Consider the following 23628-nt stretch of genomic DNA (forward strand, 5'->3'; position numbering starts at 1 on the left):
GGTTGTTATGGGACATCTCATTTCTACAACCTGTATAAAGTATATTGAATTAGTGGTTGCTAGTGCAGAATTGGTTTGATAAAAGCACACCTGCTTGGGCAACACTCGCCACAGAGTGGGATCCTGTGAAAACAAAATAAGGGACCCTGAAAGCTAACAATGAAAATACTCACCCCCTCTGTATAATCTGGCAGAAGTGATTAAGATAGCTACAGGGGGTAGGCAAGAACCCTCAGATGAAGAGACTGCCAGATCATGCAAATAATGAAAGATAAAAGTATTGGGGGAGGTCCACATACCAGTCCGCACAATAGCCTCCAGTGAGCAATTCCACCGGACTGCTAAGGACATAAAAATGGGACAAATCTGATTAGACATGACTCCCAGAAGATTCCTCGTCTTCAAAAAGAACCCAGAACAAAAAGTTGTTATCTAGCATCTCTAAAGGAATTAGTGCAAGCAACAAAACCTTCAAAACCCTCACTGAACATAAAAATGATCAAAATGTGATGGAACAAAGAAGTAAGAAATAGTGATCAAATAAATCAGTAATAACGATTTATCCTCTTCCCTGTCTGACAGTGTGTTGGATAAGAAGAACCGGTCTGAGGACGTAGAGAGAATGTGATCTGTGGACAAACAGTGCAAATCACCCTGACTGGTGATGTCTGTAGGTCAGCAGCCATGAAAAATAAACCTTCAAGTAAAGGGGATACATGGCATATAAAAGTCGGGTCACAAACAAATTTTGAGAAAGCACATGTAATGTAACCTTAAAATACCTGTTAGATAACTGGAATGGTCACTTGGGACCAAGATCCCAAAGTGACTTTAGGAATCCGGAGAAGACTAGGAACTTGAATGGTAGTCGATAAGGCCACCTTATATAAGGTGATTGCGGAAGATGCAAAATGTCTACCAAAAAGCCAGGTCAAAAATCGAGTTATGGTTGGCACTTCTTATCAAAATGGGTTCAACCTCCTCTCAATACACCATTACCGATATGCGTACCATTTATGTTGAGAAATGTTCATCTCAGAACTAAGTAAAAACTAAGAAAAAGAACCATCCGTGCAGTGGGAAAAAGAGTTGGGTGACCTATTCAATAGCATTGAGTTGGATGGGAGACAGCTGAGCCCAACTGAGAGATGAGATGAAAAAAAAAATACCTAGACTCATAACATATGGAATTGGAACAAGAATAGAAGTCTCAGCCCTAAAAATGATGCCTGGCTTCATTGTTTCTGAAAGTAGAATCAGGATGTTATGGTCTGACAATTTATAAGATTGTCAGCAGTAACCAGTCGTCCATGTAACAGTGTGATGCAATGGAGGTGATGAGAAAAACTTGTATAATACCATAGAACCTGATGTGAATCCGAAGGTAAAAATCCAGAACTGCAGTACCTGACCCTTGTGCATAACAAATACCAATAGTGGTGGAACTCCATCACTATGGCAATGTGCAGATAGTAGTTGAATACATCAAACTTGGACATCTACAATCCCAGTAAAAAATTTCAACTCAGATTGAAGAATGAATAACTTGTTAACCTTGGAAAATCTATGCATTGATATAGAGGAAAAAGATCAATGACTGAACGTCAATCTCCTGTTTGCATAGGCCCAACAACCAACAGGAATATGACCAACCAAACTCTGATAGCTCTAGAATTATGTTCCAAATCCCAATGATCTGTGGGAGACGGAAACCCTACGGGTATGGTGGATAATAGTGGTGAATATGTGAATTGAATGACTAGTCCTGACTCAAGAACCTGCAGTGGTTAAGGTTACCATACGTCCAGAAATTCTCAGATCCAAGCCCTATAGACCCTAAATGTATACAATAATCACTGACGCAGCTGGCAGCAACCCAGCCAAGCAGAGGAAACCATGAATATAGACAGAATCTATTCTTGGTACCAATGTACCAGGGGCTGATGTTGGAGGTCAGGACCCATGAATAGGGGCAAAACCATTACCCCCTTTAGAAGACGATAAAATTCAGGACTCCAATGACAACAGGGAGAAATGTTGGTATGTCTCAGTTTTTGCTTAGTCCCGAGATGAACATTTCTCAACAGAAATGGTATGCATATTGGTAATGGTGTATTGAGAGGAGGTTGAACCCATTTCGATGAGAAGTGCATGCTAACAAGGGATCCAGCTTAACATCAATGAAGTTGGTGATCCTGAGTCTTCCAACAAATTGAAAGGAAAACAAAATGTTGGATTTTAGAGTTGTAAGTCCATAGACTTACCCTGTCCCATCAGGAGACATTGATATATTCTGATTAACCACAAACACCGCCTTACAACCTCAAAATCTTAAATTTATCAAACTCAAACAATTTAGATATTTAAAAAAATCACTTATTGAAAATAAACTGTATTGGTTACATATAAACTGATCTTTACCAAGAGCATGTTTAGTAAAAATATTAATTATCCTGACCTCATGCCACTCTGACAGGTCACTCATAAATCTTGTCAGTTTTGACTTTTTCATGATTTACAAGGTAAATAAAAAATTGGGAATTTAAAAACGTGCAAATAGAGATCACAAAAAAAGTAAGAAAGCTAGGCTGAAGATACTATAGGCATTATTTACTCAAACTACAAAGCCCTATTTTGGCTCCATGCTGTTACCTAGATTTGGTAGAGTATCTCCAGCCTATTTTCCTTACTTTTTTACAACTCCTATTTGCAGGTTCTTAAATTACCAATTTTATATTTATCTTGTATCATGGCTTTTTTATGTTAAACTATGGGCAAAACATTACTTGATATGGTAGCTAACTTTATACAATGATGATAAACTTTGTTAGTACCTAACTGATATGGTTAATGATGATTTATTTTAGCTATTGACTATTTGATCGCATTAGTTCAAGATGTAAAATTTTAAGCTGCAGCTGGAGATTTTCATGGAGATTTGTTTGAGAATATAGTGAGTATTTATAGTTTCTGTGTAACTAAAGGTATAATTTTTCTATACTGAAAATGTATTTCCGATAATTACCTACCTCCTCTCACATAACTAACTATTCTTATTCAGTGTTGCCCTCTATATTAAAACAATTTTTTTACACATGCCACTAGCCTTGAAACTACCACCCATCTGGAACTGACTAATTCCAACACGTATCACATGCAAATTATCATGCAACAACCCTCCACCAATAAGAGTGTGACATTGGACTCCCTCTATTCAATTCTACCAAACTATCACTTCGAGTGTTGAAAGAAAATGGAAGCACTGGTAATTATTGGGGAGGAAGTAAGTGCCTATCGGAAATATATTTTCAGTATAGGAAAATTATAACTTCCAATATAATACATACATTACCTCTTCTCACATAGATAGTTAGAATCCTACATTGAACAGATGGAGGGAATGGTGCAAAGAAAAGAAATAAGCATCTCTCAAGAGCATCAGAAGGACACTCCCCAAGGGTTCTTCACAGTTGAAGATCATACATAGGAGACAGCACCACTTCTGAACCTGGTATAGGAACCTGGGTAGGAAAGAGGATCATACTGCCGGCAAGTCGACTACAATCCAAAACCCAGGCCACCTGGAACTGACATTCATGTGAAGGTAGGAAACACGATCATACCGGTGGCAAGTCAACTACAATCCAGCCATGACCCTAGAAGGAATCTCGTACCCTCCAAATCATGAATGGGCACATGATAACAATGTGAGAAATTGATTGATCAATCCATGAACCCAACATCTGACATTGAAAAGATGTCTGTGTAACGTAAACCATCTCACAAAAATTTAAAATGACAAAAAATGCTCCAAGCACAGTAATATCCTCGGAATAATAAGAACATTGAGGGATAGCAGAGGGGGAAAAAACCACAGTAATCTGCAAGTATCTCCATCATGACTAACAATGCAGATGGAGTAACTAGAGTAGAAATAAGTGAGGGAATAGGGACATCTATAATACATGTGTAAGAACTTATGTTGATTGGTTCAGCTCTAAGTCCAAAACCAATCCAATGGAAATAGACATCCATGTGGGGGTAGGATGAGGGATCTGAATCGAAGGGGTGTACTGCAATTTTGATGGCTAACTCCCATGTTGCACAGTGGAGGACATTTCATCATATACATCAGCAGAACACCACTGCCCAACACACAAATGAATGTGTGTATATATATAATTTGTATTTCATTGACACATTCAGGAGGATGCCTGCACAGTCCACCACACCAGTGGCTTGGAACTCGAAAGTGGTAAGGACTCTCAAACTCCACTAGAAGAAAGGGGATGAGAAAGCTCAGCGGAGATTCCAGAGGAACGACAACACCTGAGGCGGTGGAATGGGTGACCAGGAAACCCTAATTTGAAAAACAGACCATACGGATTTATTCAATAAAGACATGGCAGGGATGGGCAGCTATCCCCTTCTGCTTTACCCATGTAGTTCATGGGTGAGTATGGTCCAGGATGGGCAAACTAATGAAGCAAACATATTACAAGGATAAACTCACAAGTGATCAAGTGGAACACCCCATCTCAGCAGTGTGTGTGTTTGTTTTGACCACGGAATTCATATTATGTAAGTCGACATGGTCAAACAGTGTGGATTTGAATGGTTAGAGAATACCTAGTCAGGCACCACCTGTCACAGAGCAGGATCCAGACAATAAGGACCAACAAAAAAGAGAGAAAAGGGAAAAAGTCCCCTGAAAAGGAAGAAAGGGGAAATAGAAGATAACTAAACCAGTCAAAGTCTGAAGAATGGCTACAGGCGGAATATGATAACCCAAAGATGAAGATACCGTGATCTGATGCAAATAGTAAGATATGAACATATGAGTAGTCCAAATGCCCAATTGAAGAATTTCCTCCAAGAGACGACAAAGATGAGACACAAATGAAAAGGTAAGGTGTCTGATTTGATGAGAAGACACCTGGAACAAAGTATGAGAGGAAGACGATAAAGAAGAATAAGACAATCAAATTAAAAACTGAACCCAATTGGGGAGAATGGAAGAAGAAAGATCACAAACACAGGTTGTCTGCCAAGGAATAAAGAGGCAGGAACGAGCACTACTGAAGGAAGACAAACTGGATCTGCTCACCAAGGGCCAAATAAAAACCAGGTTTGAAGACGGAGAACAGGAAGGGCTGGATGAAACACCAGTAACCAAAGTTGACAAAGAAGGGATGAAGTAAGAGGAAGAGGTAATGGAGGGGTAGTTTGGAGCTAGAGTAGCCATGGGAACCACAGTTTAGCCTGCAAGTAAGGAGAAATCAGAAGGACCTGGGTGACAAGATGATCGAAATCACCCTGTGAAGAAGGCAAATGGGAAGATAGTTTGTTTGTAGTTAAGCACAAAGCTACACAACAGGCTATCTGTGCTCTGCCCACCATGGGTATCGAAACCCAGTTTCTAGCGTTGTAAGCCCACAGATATCGCTGTGCCACTGCGGGGCATGGGAAGATAGACATACAGTATTAGTTGGTCCAATCCTGACTAAAAGCATCTACAGCCAGAACAAGAGAATGAGGGACTGGAGACCAAAACAGAGGCAATTTGGTGTTGAGGGATATGGCAAATACATCAAGGTATGAAGTACCCCACTGAATGCAAATGGAAAATAATAGGATCAAGAGACTACGACATTGGATAGACTTTGTCAGCACGTGAAAGCAAATCTGCAATAAGATTGAAAGCATCTGGAAAATTACATGCAATGTGGGCCCAAAAAAGAAGATCCAAAGTATGAAACATAGGGATCGAGAACAAGTGCCTCCCTGGTGAATGAGATAGGCAACCACTATAAAATTGTCGGACTGGATCATCACCAGACGATTCCTGAACAGATGCAGAAAATGAACCAAAGTACAACATACAGTGAGAAGCTCCAGAATGTTTATATGATAAGACCTCTCAGCTGCAGATGAACATCTCAAAGCCTCTTGTTGATCAACCCACACCCCCAGTCCTGACAGGATGCACCCATGAAAATGTATAAATCCAGATGAGGAGGAGGAAGCAGGACATCCACTGATGTGTGAATCTTGTCCAACCACCGATGCAGATTGCCGACAAGGGAAGGAAGGGAAATAGGAGCCTTCAAAGAATCCTGCACAAGATTCCACTGGTCGTGATGAGCCTGCATATATGCATGGCCTAAGGTTATAAGGGCTACCAAGAAAGATCACATCCTCAAAAGTGATAGAACCTCACCAGCTGTAATACAGGGAGCAGCAAGAGCATGGAGAACTGAAAGCTCTATCAAATGAAGTTGAAAAGGAGTAGATTGGGTCCAACTGAGATGGGTGTTGAAAAAAACACCCAAATGGACAAGATATTGGGTAGACAAAAGGTTGGACTTCTCCAATTGGATTAACCAGCCCACCTGAATCACCTCCAAGAGCAGTCGATGAGTGTGGTGGGTGGACTCCTGTTCAAAACAAACAGTAACCAATCGTCCATGTAATGATGGAAGTACAACCCTTAAGCGTGTAAGTGACAGACGAATGCTTTGAAACTGATAAACCATCCTGTGGTGAATGAACCAAAGATAGTGTCACAACTGATGAGATATCAGGATATGCAAGTAAGCATTTGCGACATCTACCTTGGTCATCCACAAACCGGGAGAAAAAGCACACCTGAGGGTGAAAAATGACTCCATGGTAAAGCAGGGTAGAAGCAGAAAATGATTGAGGCGGGACAAATCTATCACAGGCCATCAGTCTTTGGTTTTCTTGGGGACAACAAACAGCATGGAGAAAAATGATGGAAAGGTTCAATGTCCTGTTGAGATAGAAGATCTTGTACCTCCTTCGGACAGACGCTGATTGGTAATAGGATCCCAAGGCACTGGGAAGGAAATGGATACCTGAGACAAAGGAAAGAGGAGAAGGAAATGTGGGACAAGTCCCTCGAATAAAATCCAAATCCACCAGATCTATGGTGAAAGGATGCTAAAGGGGAACAAATTCAAAAAAGCGAGCTCCCACTGGACCAGAACCCATCAGGTAGTCACTGGTACTGTTGCCAAAGTGACCATCTACATTTAATAAAACAACAAGATGAGGAACCCCTTGAGGGAGGAACAGGGAGGGGTTGAGAAGGACTAGGACAGGAAACAGGAATAAGTGTCTGTCTTAGCTCCGACTGAGACAAAAATGCAGCCAAAGAGAAAAGAGTAGATGCACCGACTCCACACATGATTTCAAAGTCTCAGGGACATCACCAAAAACATACCTCCAAAGAAAAGGGGGCCATACATAAATCCCTGAGATAAAGGGGCAGTAAATGAACCTGAGACAAGGCTACATCTCTACCCAGAAGATCCCAACAAAAGAGAAACCACATGTGTAAAGCGAGAGCTGAAAACAGCAAAGGTGCCAACATGAAGGAAATTAGAGGGAGGCTCTCCCTCGAAAAACCCTCAGGATCTCTGTGGATCACTTCAGAAAGGAGATGGATAGTAGATAAAAACCATAGAAGGGAAGTAAGGGTAAGACAAAGGAGAGAAAACTGTGCTTGGGATAAACCCACAGGAAAATCAGGGACTGCCCCCACATGGGCAAAATGGACTTCAACTGCTGAGAGTCAGGAAATGGACAGTCAGCCTGATGGTATGTTAATGCAAACTGATTCATAGCCCATGGAGGGCGAGGCATGCTGGCATCCACACCCGAGAAACAAAATGCTCAGTATGAACACTAATATCTGGGGAAGGTGGGAAAATCAAATATTGAAATGAAGAGGTATCGTAACAAAGAAGGATGAGGATCATAAAAAATTGGGGAAATGAACAAAAAATGACATACATGAATAATCATGTCTAAAAATGCCATACTAGGCTTAGCTGATTCCACAGGTGGGGCATTGGAAGACACGGCAAAATGCAGCAGTGGAAAAAGGCTATCAAAATCCTCAGCTCAAATAGGTTCGGCTTGCATGGGAAAAAGTGGGACAAGTTTAGGAGAAGGAGGTTGACTAATATAACCATCAATCTCATTGCAGATAATAGCAAATAAATCCCCCACCTGCAGCCTGTGAGATAGTGCTAGTAGGAAATATGATACCCAAAGTGGTAACATTAACTTAAGAATTCATAGTTGAAATATAAAATCAAACACAAATGTTTGATGGGGAAAAAAATCTAAACTAAGAAAAAAGACTGGGAAATTAAGTTAACTAAAAAATTCTTCAACTATGTAAAGATAAAAAAATAAATGACAATGAAGAATTTCCACTTAGGAAATTAAACTATTGAAAGTCAAGGCTACGAATAATAATAATAAGAGCACAAAAAAAAAGTATTGACCCGAGTACTGCCAAACAAGTAGTGACAGTTTGGTAGAATTGAATAGAGGGAGTCACTTGCATCAAGAGAGTATGTTGCACTGTTATTGGTGGAGGTTTGTTACAGGATAATTTGCATGCAAGATGCATTGGAATCAGTCAGTTCCAGATGGGTGAGAGTTTCAAGGCTTGTGGCATGCACAAAAACGTTTTTGCATATAGAGGGCTAGAATAGCTATTTATGTTAGAAGAGGTAATGTATCGTATCATAATTTTCTATATATAATGCATAGCAATAGACATGACCCACAGTATTTTCACTGTGAAAATGAAAAATGTAGGGTATATCAATAACATCTCTGCTTTCCCAGTGGAAAAAAAGGATTAAATTATATTCTTGTAGAGGGTGTGAGGTTATAAATCAAACAAGTCACACTTTCCAAACAATAATACATTGAATATGTTGTAAATATTACTATACAAGAAAATTTTAATGATATGTCACACACTGAATTTGAACAACACGAGGAATGAGACATTTTAGGTAAAAACGTAAATACCGAAAATTAATCATCATATGAATTTATTTAGTTTAACAACTAATAAAAAAATAGAACATTAATAGTACACCAAGCTTCTTCACTAAAACTAAACAATGAACCTATATATTTTTAATAATGCAAATAAATAAAGGCATTATTAAACTATTAAGAATTTTTACCATTAGGCAAATCAATAAATGTCAACAGATCAAAAACTAGCAACATATATTCAACACGAATCTTTCTATTTAAAAATCATGTTAAATCAGTTACACTTACCACAACTTTTTATTGAATATGAATATTCCATGATGTACTTGTTATTTTACCATTAAGTAAACCATTCAATATTAATATTACACAAAGTTCTTCAATTTTATAAGTCAATGACAGGGAATGTCACATGAAACTATCACTAATCATTTCTAATAATAATCCTCACTCTAACATAAAGTTTGAATAATTACTCACCTGTAGCACCAAACCAAACAACGGGTATGTTTCTGAGGAGTCTCCATCCAGCATACACTCCTCACAAGTAAATATATCAATGTCTTTTAACTATAAAAAAGTAAAAATGGATGTACATAAACTGTAATTACAGTAAGTAATTAAATTTTACATTTTTAGAATTAAAATGAGTTTCAAACAGGTACTTACCTCTGAAACACAGTCAGCCTCTTCTTGTTGAGTAGTACTCATTCTGTCAGTGTCAGGTGAACTAAAGTTCAAAATGTTGTTGATGTAGTGCAATACTTGCATCATACATACCCACAGTTCTTGTCTTCCACATCACTTATTTGTACAAGTATCAGGGGACCAAAGCAAGATTTATTTTGCAGTTGTGATGTGAAACTTCAAATAATATCATTGTCAGAAGGCAGATAGGAATGTATTTCAGAGTTAAGTACCAGTTTGAATTTCATTTTAATTCTAAAATTCTCACAGTGCCTAATCACCCATAATGAAAAATAGGAGGAAATTACAGAATACAACAGTCATTGGACTATGGAGTGCTTTAACAATACCAATTGATGACTGGTGAAGTCTAGAATGAGAAACAGAAAGAAGAAGAATACAGACCTAACTATATATGAATGGCTGAATCTGCATTTAAGAAGGAGTGGAAGGAACTAGGCACTTGTTAAGACTATATAATAACTAATAAGGCTGATCTGTTGTTTTATAAGGACACTCAGAAGAAACACTCTTCCCAGTAGGATACCTAACCATTCAAGAATATAGTATCTGTCCTACTAAACTGGGCAGAATCAGAAACAAAACACTTTTTTTTAGAGGATGGTAAGTGGTAGCCAGGGGTGGTACTAACAACATTTTGGCACCTTGCAGAGATCTGCTTCTTTCTTGATGGAAATTTATAATGACATCTTATCTGCCATGCTATATGTGATATGCATATAACTGTGGGAAGACAGATACCTCCTGAGGCATCATCTGCCACCAGATAGCATTCTATGTCTACAGTCAAGAGGCCTCACACTCTAATGGAGCACCAGCATAGAGGGTTATACAGTTTAGAAAAAAATGAATGTTTCCTATAAACATATATAAGTTCTGCATAAATGGTTCCAAACTACACATGGAGTTTCTAGCTATCAACAGAGACCATGTCAGTATTTTTTTTAATTGCTTCTTTCATTCATACAGAAAAGACCACCAAACAAAAACAAGTTAGGAAACATTCAAGTTTTACTTTCAACTTTCAATGCCTAGTCCCAACTTCTCAAACCCTAACCCCTATTGTTCTCAAAACCCCCACCGTCCCCAGAAATTCACTTCTCAAGCCATGCCTGTTATTAAACCCTATTGTTCTCTGAATCCCCAACTTTCAGCAAGTGGTCAGTTTTTGTTGCTCAGAACACATTTTTTTATAACCAAACCAATTATTGACTGTTACTTACAGTACTGCATTAGTTGCCACAAAGATTAGGGCTTAGATGCCTAACTTCGACACTTGGCCAATTACCAGGTAGTCCAATACCAGGCCAGAGCCGGGTACCCATGCATCCCTACTATTTAGTAATACTAATTTATGATGGAGAGAGAGTAACAATCGTTGAGACTTGCAATGGACAGCCCAGAGTTCAAAAAGGTTTATATAAAGTCCTACCTAAAAGAAATCTAATGGCCAGAAATGCAGTTATCTCCCAAAACTTCATCCCAACACTACAGACACATGTCTGTGAATAGCTGGAGATCTATCAGTGAGGGGAGAAAAAATAGACCCCACAGTGATAAATTCCCTACCTAACCATTATTGGAAGGAACCATTAGTATGAATGGAGAAAAGAATATGCCATGATAATGGGATGAAGCTCATCAAATCCTACTGAAAAAAGGGGCATATGGATTCAACCCAAAGGAAAGACACTGAATTGGGAAACTATAGTCACAAAAGCAGAGAAAGAATGCTTCTGGTTTTAAGCATGACACACACAGAAGATTATAATCTCTCATCTCTAATGCTCAAAGAGCCAGGGCTTGTTTGTTTAAGTCGTCTAAACAATACTGATACAAAATCACAGATGCATATACTGAGCAAGAATCCACTGAGACTGGGAAGTGTGGATGATGGAGGTTAGAGGAACAGCTCTACAAAACTGAAGCAACAACAATATGATGTATATAAAAGTGTAAAAACAAGAAGGAATGTGAGGACATTGAAGCCAAAATGCCCAAAAAATATCTATAAAAAGTGGAAGTCAAAAACTTATGAGAGATCTAAGGACTGTAAATGCAGTTATCTCCTAAAACTTCACCCCAACACTGCAAGGACATATCTCTGAAGTGTTGGAGATCTGTCAGTGGAGGAAGAAAAGAAAACCACACAGTGATCAATTCCTCATCCAACCAAAATTGGAGGGAAGCAAGAATATGAAAAGAGTAAGAAATATGCCAGGATGATGGGATGAAGCTCACTAAATCCCACTGAAGAGAGGGCATAAGGATTCAATTGTATGTTACAAGTAAGTGGGAGATTGAAAACAACTTATAGTTAAAAGCTAAGCTGAAGAAGCCAGTTTAAAAATCAGACTCACCAACAATCGAAAATAGGAAAAATCTGCTGAGAAGACAAAGAAGTCCATGTAAATACCCTCCCAGTAAGAAATTGTTAGATCAAGTGACTATGAAGTCAAATAGACCACGAGGGTAGAGCCCACCAAAATATCCATAGCATGACAAACAGAAGGAATGTATAGGAAATGACCAACTAGGTGGTCAGCCATGTGCATGCCTGAGACTGTGTTAATGAAAGATCTAGTATGTGACAGTTGTCCATGTAATAAATGCAATTTATGCCAGATGAGTGCAGAAGGCCTATAAAGACCCTGGCCACTTCAAAAAACATTTGTGGAGCTTAGACTAGACCAAATGAAAGGGCTCAAAATTGGAAAACCACTTCCCATTGGCAAAAGCTAAGAAACTGATGAATTATGAATGGGGATGTGTAAATAAGCATCCTTCAAATTCACTTTGATCATCCATTGCTTTTATCAAAGAAACTTACCAAACTTAGCAATTTTATATCCTCCATTTTAAAATGAAGCACAATAAGATATTGTTTGAGTAGTAAAAGATCTATTATGGGTCTCCAATCACTTCCTTTATTTGGAAATAACAAAATAAGTAAAACATATTGAAACCTAGAGTGTGCAATTTCTATTGCACCTTTGAGGAGGTCAAAAACTACTTGATCCAGAAGTTGCTAACAAACTGGATCCTGTAGAAAAAAAAAACAGAATGATAGGAGGAGAAAGAAAGTGAAAATGAAGAAAAAAGACTGGATTGCAGAATAAGTTGAATCCAAGCATCTTGAAGCCAATGGTCTCACAGATGAACAAAGTTACTGATATGACTCCACAACAGTCTGGATACCAAAGGGGTCCAGAGAAGAGTAGTAAATCAATGAAATGGCTGAGCTACAGTATTACATTTGCTTCTTTGTCTGGCAAGTTGGCTGAAATTAATAGACAAACAGTAAAAGCAAAAGAGATTGAAATGGTCCAAAAAGTAGAAGAAGTCAATGGATTAACAAGACAATGAGACATAAATATGCATCAGGAAGAAGAATGACTCAAAAGTAAATAGTAAGACATCAACATCCAGACCAAGTTTTTGTTGACACACCTCCCCTGTACATAAAATGAATCCCTCAGAAATACCTGCAAATAGAAATTGTTGCAGAAAGCAAACACATTCAAATTCAGCTACAATACTGGCAGGAAGATCAGTACCTCATTAAACAGAAGTGCAAGTGATCATATCAAAAGAACAGAGCATCACATTGACAAAGAAACTACATCTGTAAGGGCAACTGAGAAAGAATACTTCCAAACAGAGAAAGGTTCTAAAGAAAGAGAATTGGGAGATTGATAAGAGCATGTAACTAAAAGCTAAGATGGTGAAGCCAGTCTCACCAATAGAAAACAGGAAAAAAACTGTTTAGAAGACAACAAAGTTCATGTAAATGCCCTCCTAAGTGAAGTGAAGTCAAATGGACCACTTGAGTAGATCACACCAAAATATCCATAGCAAGACAAATAGAAGGAACATGAAGAAAACATATATTAAATTGATTTCTCAAAGTCACAAATAACTCTCAATATCAGGTATTACAAAAATAGGCTCAATTTTTAAATTGGCACATACCTGAGTTATAAGTTGAATCAAGTCAGGAAGAGAGTCAGTTGATAAATACTGTTTTTAGAAACAGAAGGTGAAGAGGACTAGTCAACAGATTAGGCTTGTTCACCAACAGGCTAGTAAAGACATTACTCATCGATATTGTCATCAAAACGAATAGAATATCCCATAAAGATACCAAATATGTTGAACAATCAGGGAAAACAAAGCAGCCATAGGTTCCCCTTTGTACACCAATAGTTAAATGCAGAAATTAGGACTCAACTGAAGGATAAGAAGTGTTAACATAACGGTTAATAGTGAAATTCAAATTCATATTGAACAGAGAAAATGACACAAGCAGCACAGCTGTCAAACAGAAAGTCTTGAAAACATAGAGACTATGGATAGGTATGACATAAATATTGCACTGTGTGGAGGACATTCAAAAACTTTGTCACAAGATGCTAACAGAGCAAGTTATACTAAGCAAGAAGAGGCACACTGTGTTTCAGAGGTAAATCTGCCCATTTTAAGTTATAAAACTTTTAATATTAATCCTAGAATCACTGATAGGGTTTATTCCACAATGGCTTTTTAACACATTTTAATAAACTATCTATGCACCAATCTGAGTGTCCATACCTTTGTTGTTACAGTACCCCTAATAACATATGAATCTCACAACAACAAAAACTTAAACAAAAACATCATAAATACAGCAGTTAATTAATTCTCAGTATGATTCAATATATGGATCTTACCAGAAATGAACAGCATAAAAACAAAATTAAGTTTCAGTAACACCTTAAGACAGGTATTTATATATGTACAATTTTCAGTTGGCTATCAACATATTGATAAGCTACAAGTTTTTGTTTTTTAATGTGTAAAACAGAATGCATTTTTAATTACTTCTGTATCCTTTAAGTAAAGAAATAACATTTATCTTGTAAGTTAATATTATTTACTGTTAAATTAACCTCAAATAAGTGGGTGTAGTATACAGATATAAAGTTTTTCCCACCTTCTTGTTTTACTATAGCATTTTTTGAAATTTTTAAGAAGCCATCACAGGGAAGCCTACCCTATTAACCACTTTTGCAGAAACTAATGTTAGGTCAATAACCCTCTTGCTATGGATAGGTTAAAGTGCACATCATGACCTTTTAGAGAGTTACATTCAAATTTTAATTAGTCTAGTTTATTATCATTGTATATGAATAAACTTGCCATCAAAATATAGTTAATAAATCAATATTATTTACATTTTAAGTTCTTCAATTTTATAAGGAAATACTTTTTAAAAACCCACAATCTTCCATACAAGGAGAATTGTGAGCATTTGTTCTCTACGTCTTCTTCCTTCTCTATTTTATTTACCACCCCTCTGGAAAGTATGTAATTTAATATAAATTGCTCATTATATATATGTAGATATTACTAAGGCAAAGTATAATTTTTATAGCCTTCAATCTTATTTGTTTAGAAAGCCATAAATTAAAAAATCAGACTCACTTGCCACACCATCTGTCATATCCTCTCTTTCACAAGTTGCTAATACTTCTCTCTAGTGTTTTGCACTAAATTATTTATAACCAATAGAAAGCCAAAGGTTTAATCTATCAAATGACATATTACATTACATTGTTTCCTGTAGAGATCATTGTCTATTTCACATTCAGTTTGAAACTTTTTCTCATGGTATTTACATTGACAAGCTTAGCTGAATTTTTAAAGGTACTTACTGCATAGTTAAAAAGCCAGATAAGTTATGATAGTTATATGAAACTAGCAGAAATGCCACTCTACGGGTGGCTGTTTGTGCTAGTAATTACTAATCATAGTATTAATACCCCAATGAAAACAATTTATAAAAAGTGAACGTTTTCTAAAAAAGGATTTTTTTCTTGAAAGTGCTGCATGGGAAAAGTGTTCAGATTGTGTTCTTCAGTCATACACAACTCATTGCATTAAAATGATTCATTGTACAAAGCTAAAAATTTGCACAAATTTTACTGATTTAAACTGTAATGTATTTATATATTAAAAGTGGTATCATTTATTGAAAAAAATAAGTTTTTTAAGAACTCCAGTTCCTCAGTACTACATTTAAAAACTACATCAATAAAGATATAATCAAACCCTCATGTACAGTCCAAGTGAAAGTCATGTTCTTGCTGTGAGGAGAGTACTTTTGTTTAAAATTGTGTTCTATTACAAAGAAATGGCTGTTGCACATTCCACAGTTATTTTTCTATCTGAATCTTGAATACCCAACGTGTGAAATTTTTTATGGGTTTTTGTGTGTGTGCTAAGTGTAATAATTGTACTATATAGTTGTTTTATTCATGACCAATGGTGTGCTAGTGTGTGAAATAATAGATCAATGCAATACCACATCTGGAAAAAACAAACAAAAAAAGTCCTGCTCAACCTCCCATCTTAACTCACAGTCAGTGAGGTCTTCCCTGTACCCAACTGACTTCCTGCTTATCCTCACTCAACACACCATCACGGCTACACAGAGGTCATTATATGATGTTTTGGTGGTTATTCTTTACTTTTGCATAACATACTATGATTTTATAAAGTAAAACTTTATTTTATTTTTTTTGCACATAGAGTTGAAGGTTTTACACCTCACCTGAGTAGTGAAAGGATTAAATAAAATTCACTTACTGTAGTAGTACTATTAGTTTAGAAAAAGTAAGTTTAATATTCATCGTCAGTTGACAGCAAAAAACAAGAGAATTCAGGTAAGTATTATATTTCTTTTTTTTCATGTGTATAATTAAAAAAGTAACTAAAATGTAAAAATTAGAAACTTATTAGATTAAATTATGTAAAATACTGAAAAATAATTCTTACAAGCAGCTGGTGCATTACATAATTCAATACCGTAATGTCAGCTACACGTACATCGAGTGATTTACAGCTTGTGTGGCAGAATTATTAGTTAGACATGGTTCAATAAAATTAAGTATAAATAGGTGTATACTGTTATGAGCTTTAAGTTATTTTGAATAAACAACAATAGTTTCATGTTATAATATGCAGTCATTAAAAAAGGAAAAAAAGGGTAATTTATATTTATTTTATATTTTCTTTATGGTGGTTATAAAGCAGTTAAGTTGACTTAATTGATATAGAGTTATGGTAGGAAAAATTAAAGCTAAAATAAAAAGTTTTATTCAAAAAAAAAGGTTTGACAGTTACTTAGAAGGCTTTAAAGATTATGCAAATAAAGTTTCACAATTTTTAGATAAAGACAAGTATATTTAATCTTAACTCTCTCAACACTGGCTCAGACAATTTGACTGACCACATGACTTCTTTGTAATTATTCAACAGCTTTTAATATAGTGTGTATATCTTCACAACATTTGGCAGTTTTTCAGTAAACATTATAAGTCTTTCATATACAAAAAATCGTATTTTTTAGTGAAGTACTTTTAATAAACTAAAAAAAGATTTGTCTTGAATATATTGAGTATTTGTTTTATGTTAAGATTAAAAATGCTTTTTTTCTTCTCAAACATTTCAAATTTAATTTGTGTTTTCTCTAAAACCTTTTAAACACATTTCTAACGTTTGTTTTCAGTAAAAGTTAATATTTCATCTGTTATTTTCTCTACCCTAACTCTATATGCAGTTGGTAAACACTGTAACCACCCAAAAAAAATCAAAATAAGTCTAAATTACCCTTTTTTCTTCCTAGAATGACTTCCAATGTAACATGAAACTACATTCATTTATCCTAAGTAGCTTTAAACTCATAACAGTATACACCTCTTTATAATTAAATTTTATTGTTTTATTGCCACCCTTTGAACCATGTCTAACTATTATTTGCTCCATTAAAAGTTGTGAATCACTAGGGGAAAATGCAGCTCAGGTTACGCTATCGAATTACCTTACCCAAGAGCTGCTCGCATGCATACCTTGTGAAATATTTCTATTATATCATTATTATTATTTATTTTACCTAATCTAACCTAAAGAGATCCCTATTTTTATATTTTAGTTAATTTTATAATAATAAATAAAGAATAAACATGAAAAACAAGAAATAAAGTACTTATCCAAGTATTCTTATATTTTTGCTATCGACTATCGATGACACCTAACCCTACTTTTTTTTATATACTAATGGTAGTAGTGCACTCAATAATATTTATTTGATTAAGTAATGCACCAAATAACATAACATGTAAAAAGTACACAATTTCCTTTAACAATCACAACTTTTCTGGCTTTCTAACTACGCAACAAGAGCTATTACAAATTCATCCATGCTAGTCGTTACCATTCCTATTCGAATGAAATCTGTATTACAAGTGAAACTGACAATTATCTGTTCTGAACACAATGTAATATACCTCATTTGATATATTAAAACCTTGGCTTTCTATTGGTTACAGGTAATATATAATTCAACATAAGAGAGAACTATTAACAACTTCTGAAAGAGAGGATGTGGCAGAAGGGGTCTGATTTTCTATTTGATAGATCTGTAACCAAACAAAATTGAAGGCTCTAAAAATTATGGTTTCTCTGAGCAATGACGATTTTATAGTGAGTAACTTATGTTTAATTTCCTAGTTACTGGAGGGATGGTGGATAAAATAGAGAAAATACCTTAAGAAAATTTTTCCTGTGTTTCACACTTCGGGAAATTCTGGATTTTTTTTAATATTGCATTATAGAAATAAGAACTTAAAACTTATACACTATTAAAATAGGGATTATTAGCTAAGATCCTATGCTATACTAATTGGTATAATATAAACAAAAAGTAGTAATAAAATTTTGAATGTAACGTACTAAAACCTAGTGTCATGCGCAGTAAAGGATACCTGTGACAATAGGGTTAATATGAAGATCACTGTGCACTCAGAGCAGTCAACACTCTTTACTCAATATATTCATGGTCAAATTTTTATTAAAAATGCTTAATTAAAAATATCTACTTCTTTGTGTATGAAAGACTTGTAATGTTCACTGAAAGCTAGCCTAATTTTGTGAATATACATGAAAATTATAGTATGGAAACTGATAGTCATTTAAAGTCACAAAATTAGTCAAATTGACTGAACCCGTAATGAGAGAGATAATCTATATATATATATAAAGCACAAAAATGTGTGTGTCTGTCTGTTTATCCATTATCTAACTACTTCTAGGTCGCTCGACCAATCTCAACAAAACTTAGTGGGATGATAGTTTGGAACAATGAGCATGTTAATCCATTCACTGCGGCTGGGATTTATATTTCTTAGTGCTCTGTTTATTATCTGTGACATAAGTTAACATTAACTACATTCATAGATGGCGCCACATTCTTACACCAAAAAAAAACTATATTAAATTTTCTATAACAACATACACACAATGTGGAGGGAGAGCACACAAATGCCTTATATATCTCCAATATTGCACTAGCACTCTCTATGGAGGAATGGAATGAAAAAAATTGGCTGCCACTATTGTAATAATACATAAACTGACAAGAAGAGTGATTAACCAGGCATCAGGTAATGGGAGGACAAGAAAAAAAGAAAGACCCAGAACCCTGAATGGTAGGCCAAATAGTCTCCAAGATAAGGAATGTAAAAAGGAAGGGAACAATGTCTGCAACTCAGGACAAAAAAGTCACTAATGCAAGGGGGTAAGGCATTTTGGTGTCGGTGAGAAGCTGTCAGAGAAAGGAAACAACATAAAACTCTAATAACAAGCACGGAGGAAAGACAAAGCAATTCCAAAAAACAAAGTTTCATTAATTAATGCAATTCTCATCAAATTGAACTTAAACAAGAAATATGAACATATCTGTTCAACGTAATGCTGAGGAAAAGAATGAAGTTATCCTTCCAAGTGCATACAGGGAGTTACTGTGTATGGAGGTTGTGTCACCCTCCTATTGATGGAAGGCTATTGTCAGTTAATGGTCTAACCTACATAAAAACCAGTGTGTGTCATGTCACATTTGATTTCTCAAAATAGGAGGAGTCATAAAATCCAAAATGCATTTATCCAGATAGAATAGTTCAAATACTATCTGCCCATTATGAGTTTAGTGACAGGGGTGAAAGGGGTCATGAAGGGGGGTGCTGTAAATCCTTATAAGTGTAGTGAAAGTTGGTATAATAAGCCTGAAATAGAGATGGAGTGTGAGATCACCTAGCCTAGAGCCAAGTGTATAAAATTTATCAGGAAAGTCAAAATATTGATTCAATTTTAAATTTAAATTGTTTCTGAATCAAGATATTGTCTATTATATCACCAATGTTTTTAATAAAAAACAAACTTTTTTAGTCAATGGAGACTCTAAGAAGTCAACAAATATTTTCAACTTTTGTTGTCTATACATTTCATTTTATACTTTCAGTACATAGATTAACAACAATATTAGGTTATATTTTTGTTGCTAAGCAACATGACATAAAAGCCATAATTGAAACATAGTGTTACCAAAATGCACTGACTGTTAATCTAACTGATTTTTACCAATAATTTTCTAAGAATATGCCATGAATTCATTTCATGAATGATCTTAATTTTAATTTCTTCACAAAGAAATTTACTGATGTTTGACTGCCTCAACTACACTTTTCTGCCTCTTTGTTGATCAAGCTTGATTTCACAAAATTCATTTATTTCAGTTAGTTATGAAATGTGAGATTAGGGTATACTATGGGGGTGGAGATGCAGGTGGTAGTACTTGCCCTGTCCTTTTTGATGGGCTATACCCTAGTCTACAATAAAGAGCAGACTCAGGAACTATTTTGAAAGAATAAACTGAAAAAATCAAATACTTATGCAAAAAAAAAGAAACAACAGTATTAATTTCTTTAAAAGTCATGGATTAAATGCTGAAAGCTGGTAAAGCATTGGAAACCAAAAGGAAAAAATGTCTGCAGTTTATGTGGTTCTCATCAAAAATTTTAGGCTTATTAGTTTCTAATGCTTTGCCAGCTTTTGGCATTTAAACAGTAAACTTTTCAAATATTTACAACACAGCTTTTCCGAAAATTTTTGACTGATTGTCCAGCTCAACTGATAAATGCTTTTTGGGCATTCCTTACAAAATAAAAAAAACAGATCTGAAATACTACTTTTACACACCTCTGCTTTTGAATCCAAAATGGACAAACTAAGAGGAATGTGAAAAAAATATCTGCAGTTCATGTGATTTTTTTTTGACAAATTTTGAGCCTATTAGTTTCAAATATTTATTTTGAACAGTATAGCTGTTGGAGCAAGAGTCTGCAATACTATTTACATCCAAATAAAAGATATGGGTTATATTTATATTACACTGCTTAGTCAGAATAAAAGCCCTATAGTGGTATCCAACTATCCTAGGTTACATTCAGTGGCAATCATTTCAGTTATGAATATTCAAGTGAAGATTCACTCCAATTCATACTTATTTATACAATCCCTGTATGGTCAAACCCCAGACGAAGAATGACACACATGCATTATCAAGCATGTATAAGCACTATGAAAGTCACAGTAGTATAAATCCCCAACCCAAGGCAATGACTAATGCAAATTTACAACAATTCACATTTTGAAGCTAAATGCAGTAGATGTAAGTTTACATATATATATATTAATTTCTAGTTATGAAAGAGATAAAACATAGTCATATCCCTAATTTCTAACACATATTTTAACTCTCTTGCTACAAGTTTGGTAGATTCAATTGAGTTCAAGATCCCAAATTAACCTTCGGAGTTTCCACACCATAACTTTTAATATGTTTTGTGTATCAGTAAACATTGCAAGTCTTTTGTGGACAAAAAAATCAGCATTTTTAATGAAGTATTTTTACTAAAAAAATACTTTTTGAATACATGGAGGCAAAGTATTAACTGCTCCAAGTACAAATTGATTTTCATGTTACGATTAAAAATACTTTCTTTCATCTGAAAATTCTCAAATTTCATGTGAATAATCTCTAGTACCTCCTAAATAAATTTCAAACATTTTTTTTTCAGTAATACTTTATATGTTATTTGTTATTTTCTCTATCCTAACTCTATATGGACTCAATCTGATCAACCTTGTGACCATCATAAAAAAAAATATGAAATAATCTAAATTACCCTTTTTTCTTTCTAGAATGACTGTAAATTGTAACAGGAAATTACAGTTATCCTAAATAGCTTAAAATTTGTAACAGTACACATCTGTTTCTACTTCTATTTTATTGTTTTATTGCCTTTTGAACTGTGCCTAACTAATCATCCCACCATACAATAACTATACTATAATGAATAATTTATGAAAACATTTCGTACTTCACAGAGGAGCAGTATATAAATCAAAGAAGAGGGAAGAGCTATAGAACAAATGTCCCAATTCTTATACTAGAAAATGACTTTTATAAATATTTCCCTATAAAATTAAGAACTTGTTTATATTAAATCTTATTGTTTTATTGACCTTTGGCCGGTGTCTACATAATAATCCCACCACAGTCGTAAATCATCAGCAATGAATTACTAAATGTATAAGCTGGTCTCGAGCATACATCATGAAGAATTTTTTTTTCATTATTTTACCTCACCTAACTTAATAAATTTCTAATGTTTACATTTTAGTTACCATTATAATAATAATTAAATAATATAAATGAAAAATAAGAAAAATGACATTTATCCATGTCCTAATTTTTTTGCTTTCAATTGTCGAGCAAAGTTAAGCCTACTATTTTATATTAATGGTACTGCTACACTAAATAATATTTATTTAATTAAATAATGTACCTAAGAGCATAGAATATTAACATGCACAAAGCATGGCTTTCTAACTATGCAATACAAGCCTATAAAAATTTAGTTAAGTTTGTTGATGTGACTACCACCAAAGAAATTTTCAAACTGAAGGCAAAATAGACAATACAAGATGTTCAAAAATCTGGTACCACAGGTAATTTGAAGCTTTTCTTAATTTCAGGTACATAACTGATTATGGTGTTGTCAGAGAATGAGAAGATCAAATTAATCCTGCTATTAATCCAAAGTTGTTCTTAATTACATGGACAGCATGTGGTACACATTCTGCAAAATTCATTGACATACTGAAATGCCTATAGTACCAGACTTTTCATACACCCTATCTTCTGTACAGAAAACAAAACAATATAATACGTCATATGATAGATAAAACTTTGGCTTTCTATTGGTTATAAATAATATAGTATAAAACGTCAGAGAGAACCATTGGCAATTTGTGAAAGAGAAGGTATGACAGGTGGGCATGGCAAGTGGGCCTGATTTTCTAGTTTATGGCTCCATAAAAAATAAAATTGAAGTCTATAAAAATTATGTTTTGCTTGAGTAATTATGATTAACTTACGATAAATTTTGTATTTCTCAGAGGATCAGTAAATAAATTAAAGAGGGAAAACCTAAAGAACAAATGTCACAATTCTAACACTAGGGGAGATTGACGTGTTTTTTTATATATATATATATATTTCCCTATAAAACTTATATAATATTCAAATCTGATTTATTACCTACAATCTGATGCCAAGTTTATTCGTATGCCATGACAATAAAGTGGTTTAATTCAATTTTGAATGTAACTTTCTAAAAAAAAAGTTGTGGCATGTGCACTTTGACCTGCATGTGGCAAAAAGGTTAACTCTTTCATAACGGGCTCAGTCCCTGGAATGAACCTCGTAACAATTTTGTGCTTCTTATAGTTTTCATGCTTCAACTTTTAAATCAGTATGCATACGTTAATGAAATTTAGCAGATTACCAGTAAACATTGCAATGCTTTCATATGCAAAATATCAAATTTGTTATTAAAACGTAAGGTTTGTTAAGCAATGTTTTCTCATGCCTTTTTTTTCTTCTCACATGTTGCCTATCTAACATGCAAAGTAATGTTCATTTTAAGATTAAAAATATTTTTATGCATCACAAAATTTTCAAATTTCACATGCAAAATCTTTATAATCTCCAGATAGTTATCAAATGTTTTTTTTTAAAAAATACTTTATATTTTATCTGTTATTTTCATTAACAAATCTCTGTATGGGTTTGGTAGGTTTGACTGATCTTGTAACCATCATAAAATATTAGGAAATAAATATAAATTATGCCTCTTTCATTCTAGAATG

At 34.8% G+C, this 23628-nt stretch overlaps 1 protein-coding gene across 1 annotated transcript in view; it reads right to left on the minus strand.

Moving 5' to 3' along the window:
* The window catches only part of LOC106458524 (set1/Ash2 histone methyltransferase complex subunit ASH2-like), a gene marked incomplete at its 3' end in the record, with an annotated part of 93164 nt that overhangs the window by 16115 nt on the left and 53421 nt on the right, over positions 1 to 23628 (minus strand). Inside the window, exon 7 of the mRNA XM_022384761.1 lies at positions 9310 to 9399. Within this exon, the coding sequence (XP_022240469.1) occupies positions 9310 to 9399 (90 nt within the window). The remainder of the gene's footprint in view (positions 1 to 9309; positions 9400 to 23628) is intronic.

This window comes from Limulus polyphemus, unplaced genomic scaffold, assembly GCF_000517525.1.
Source record: "Limulus polyphemus unplaced genomic scaffold, Limulus_polyphemus-2.1.2 Scaffold480, whole genome shotgun sequence".
NCBI classification, from domain to species: Eukaryota; Metazoa; Arthropoda; class Merostomata; order Xiphosura; family Limulidae; genus Limulus; species Limulus polyphemus.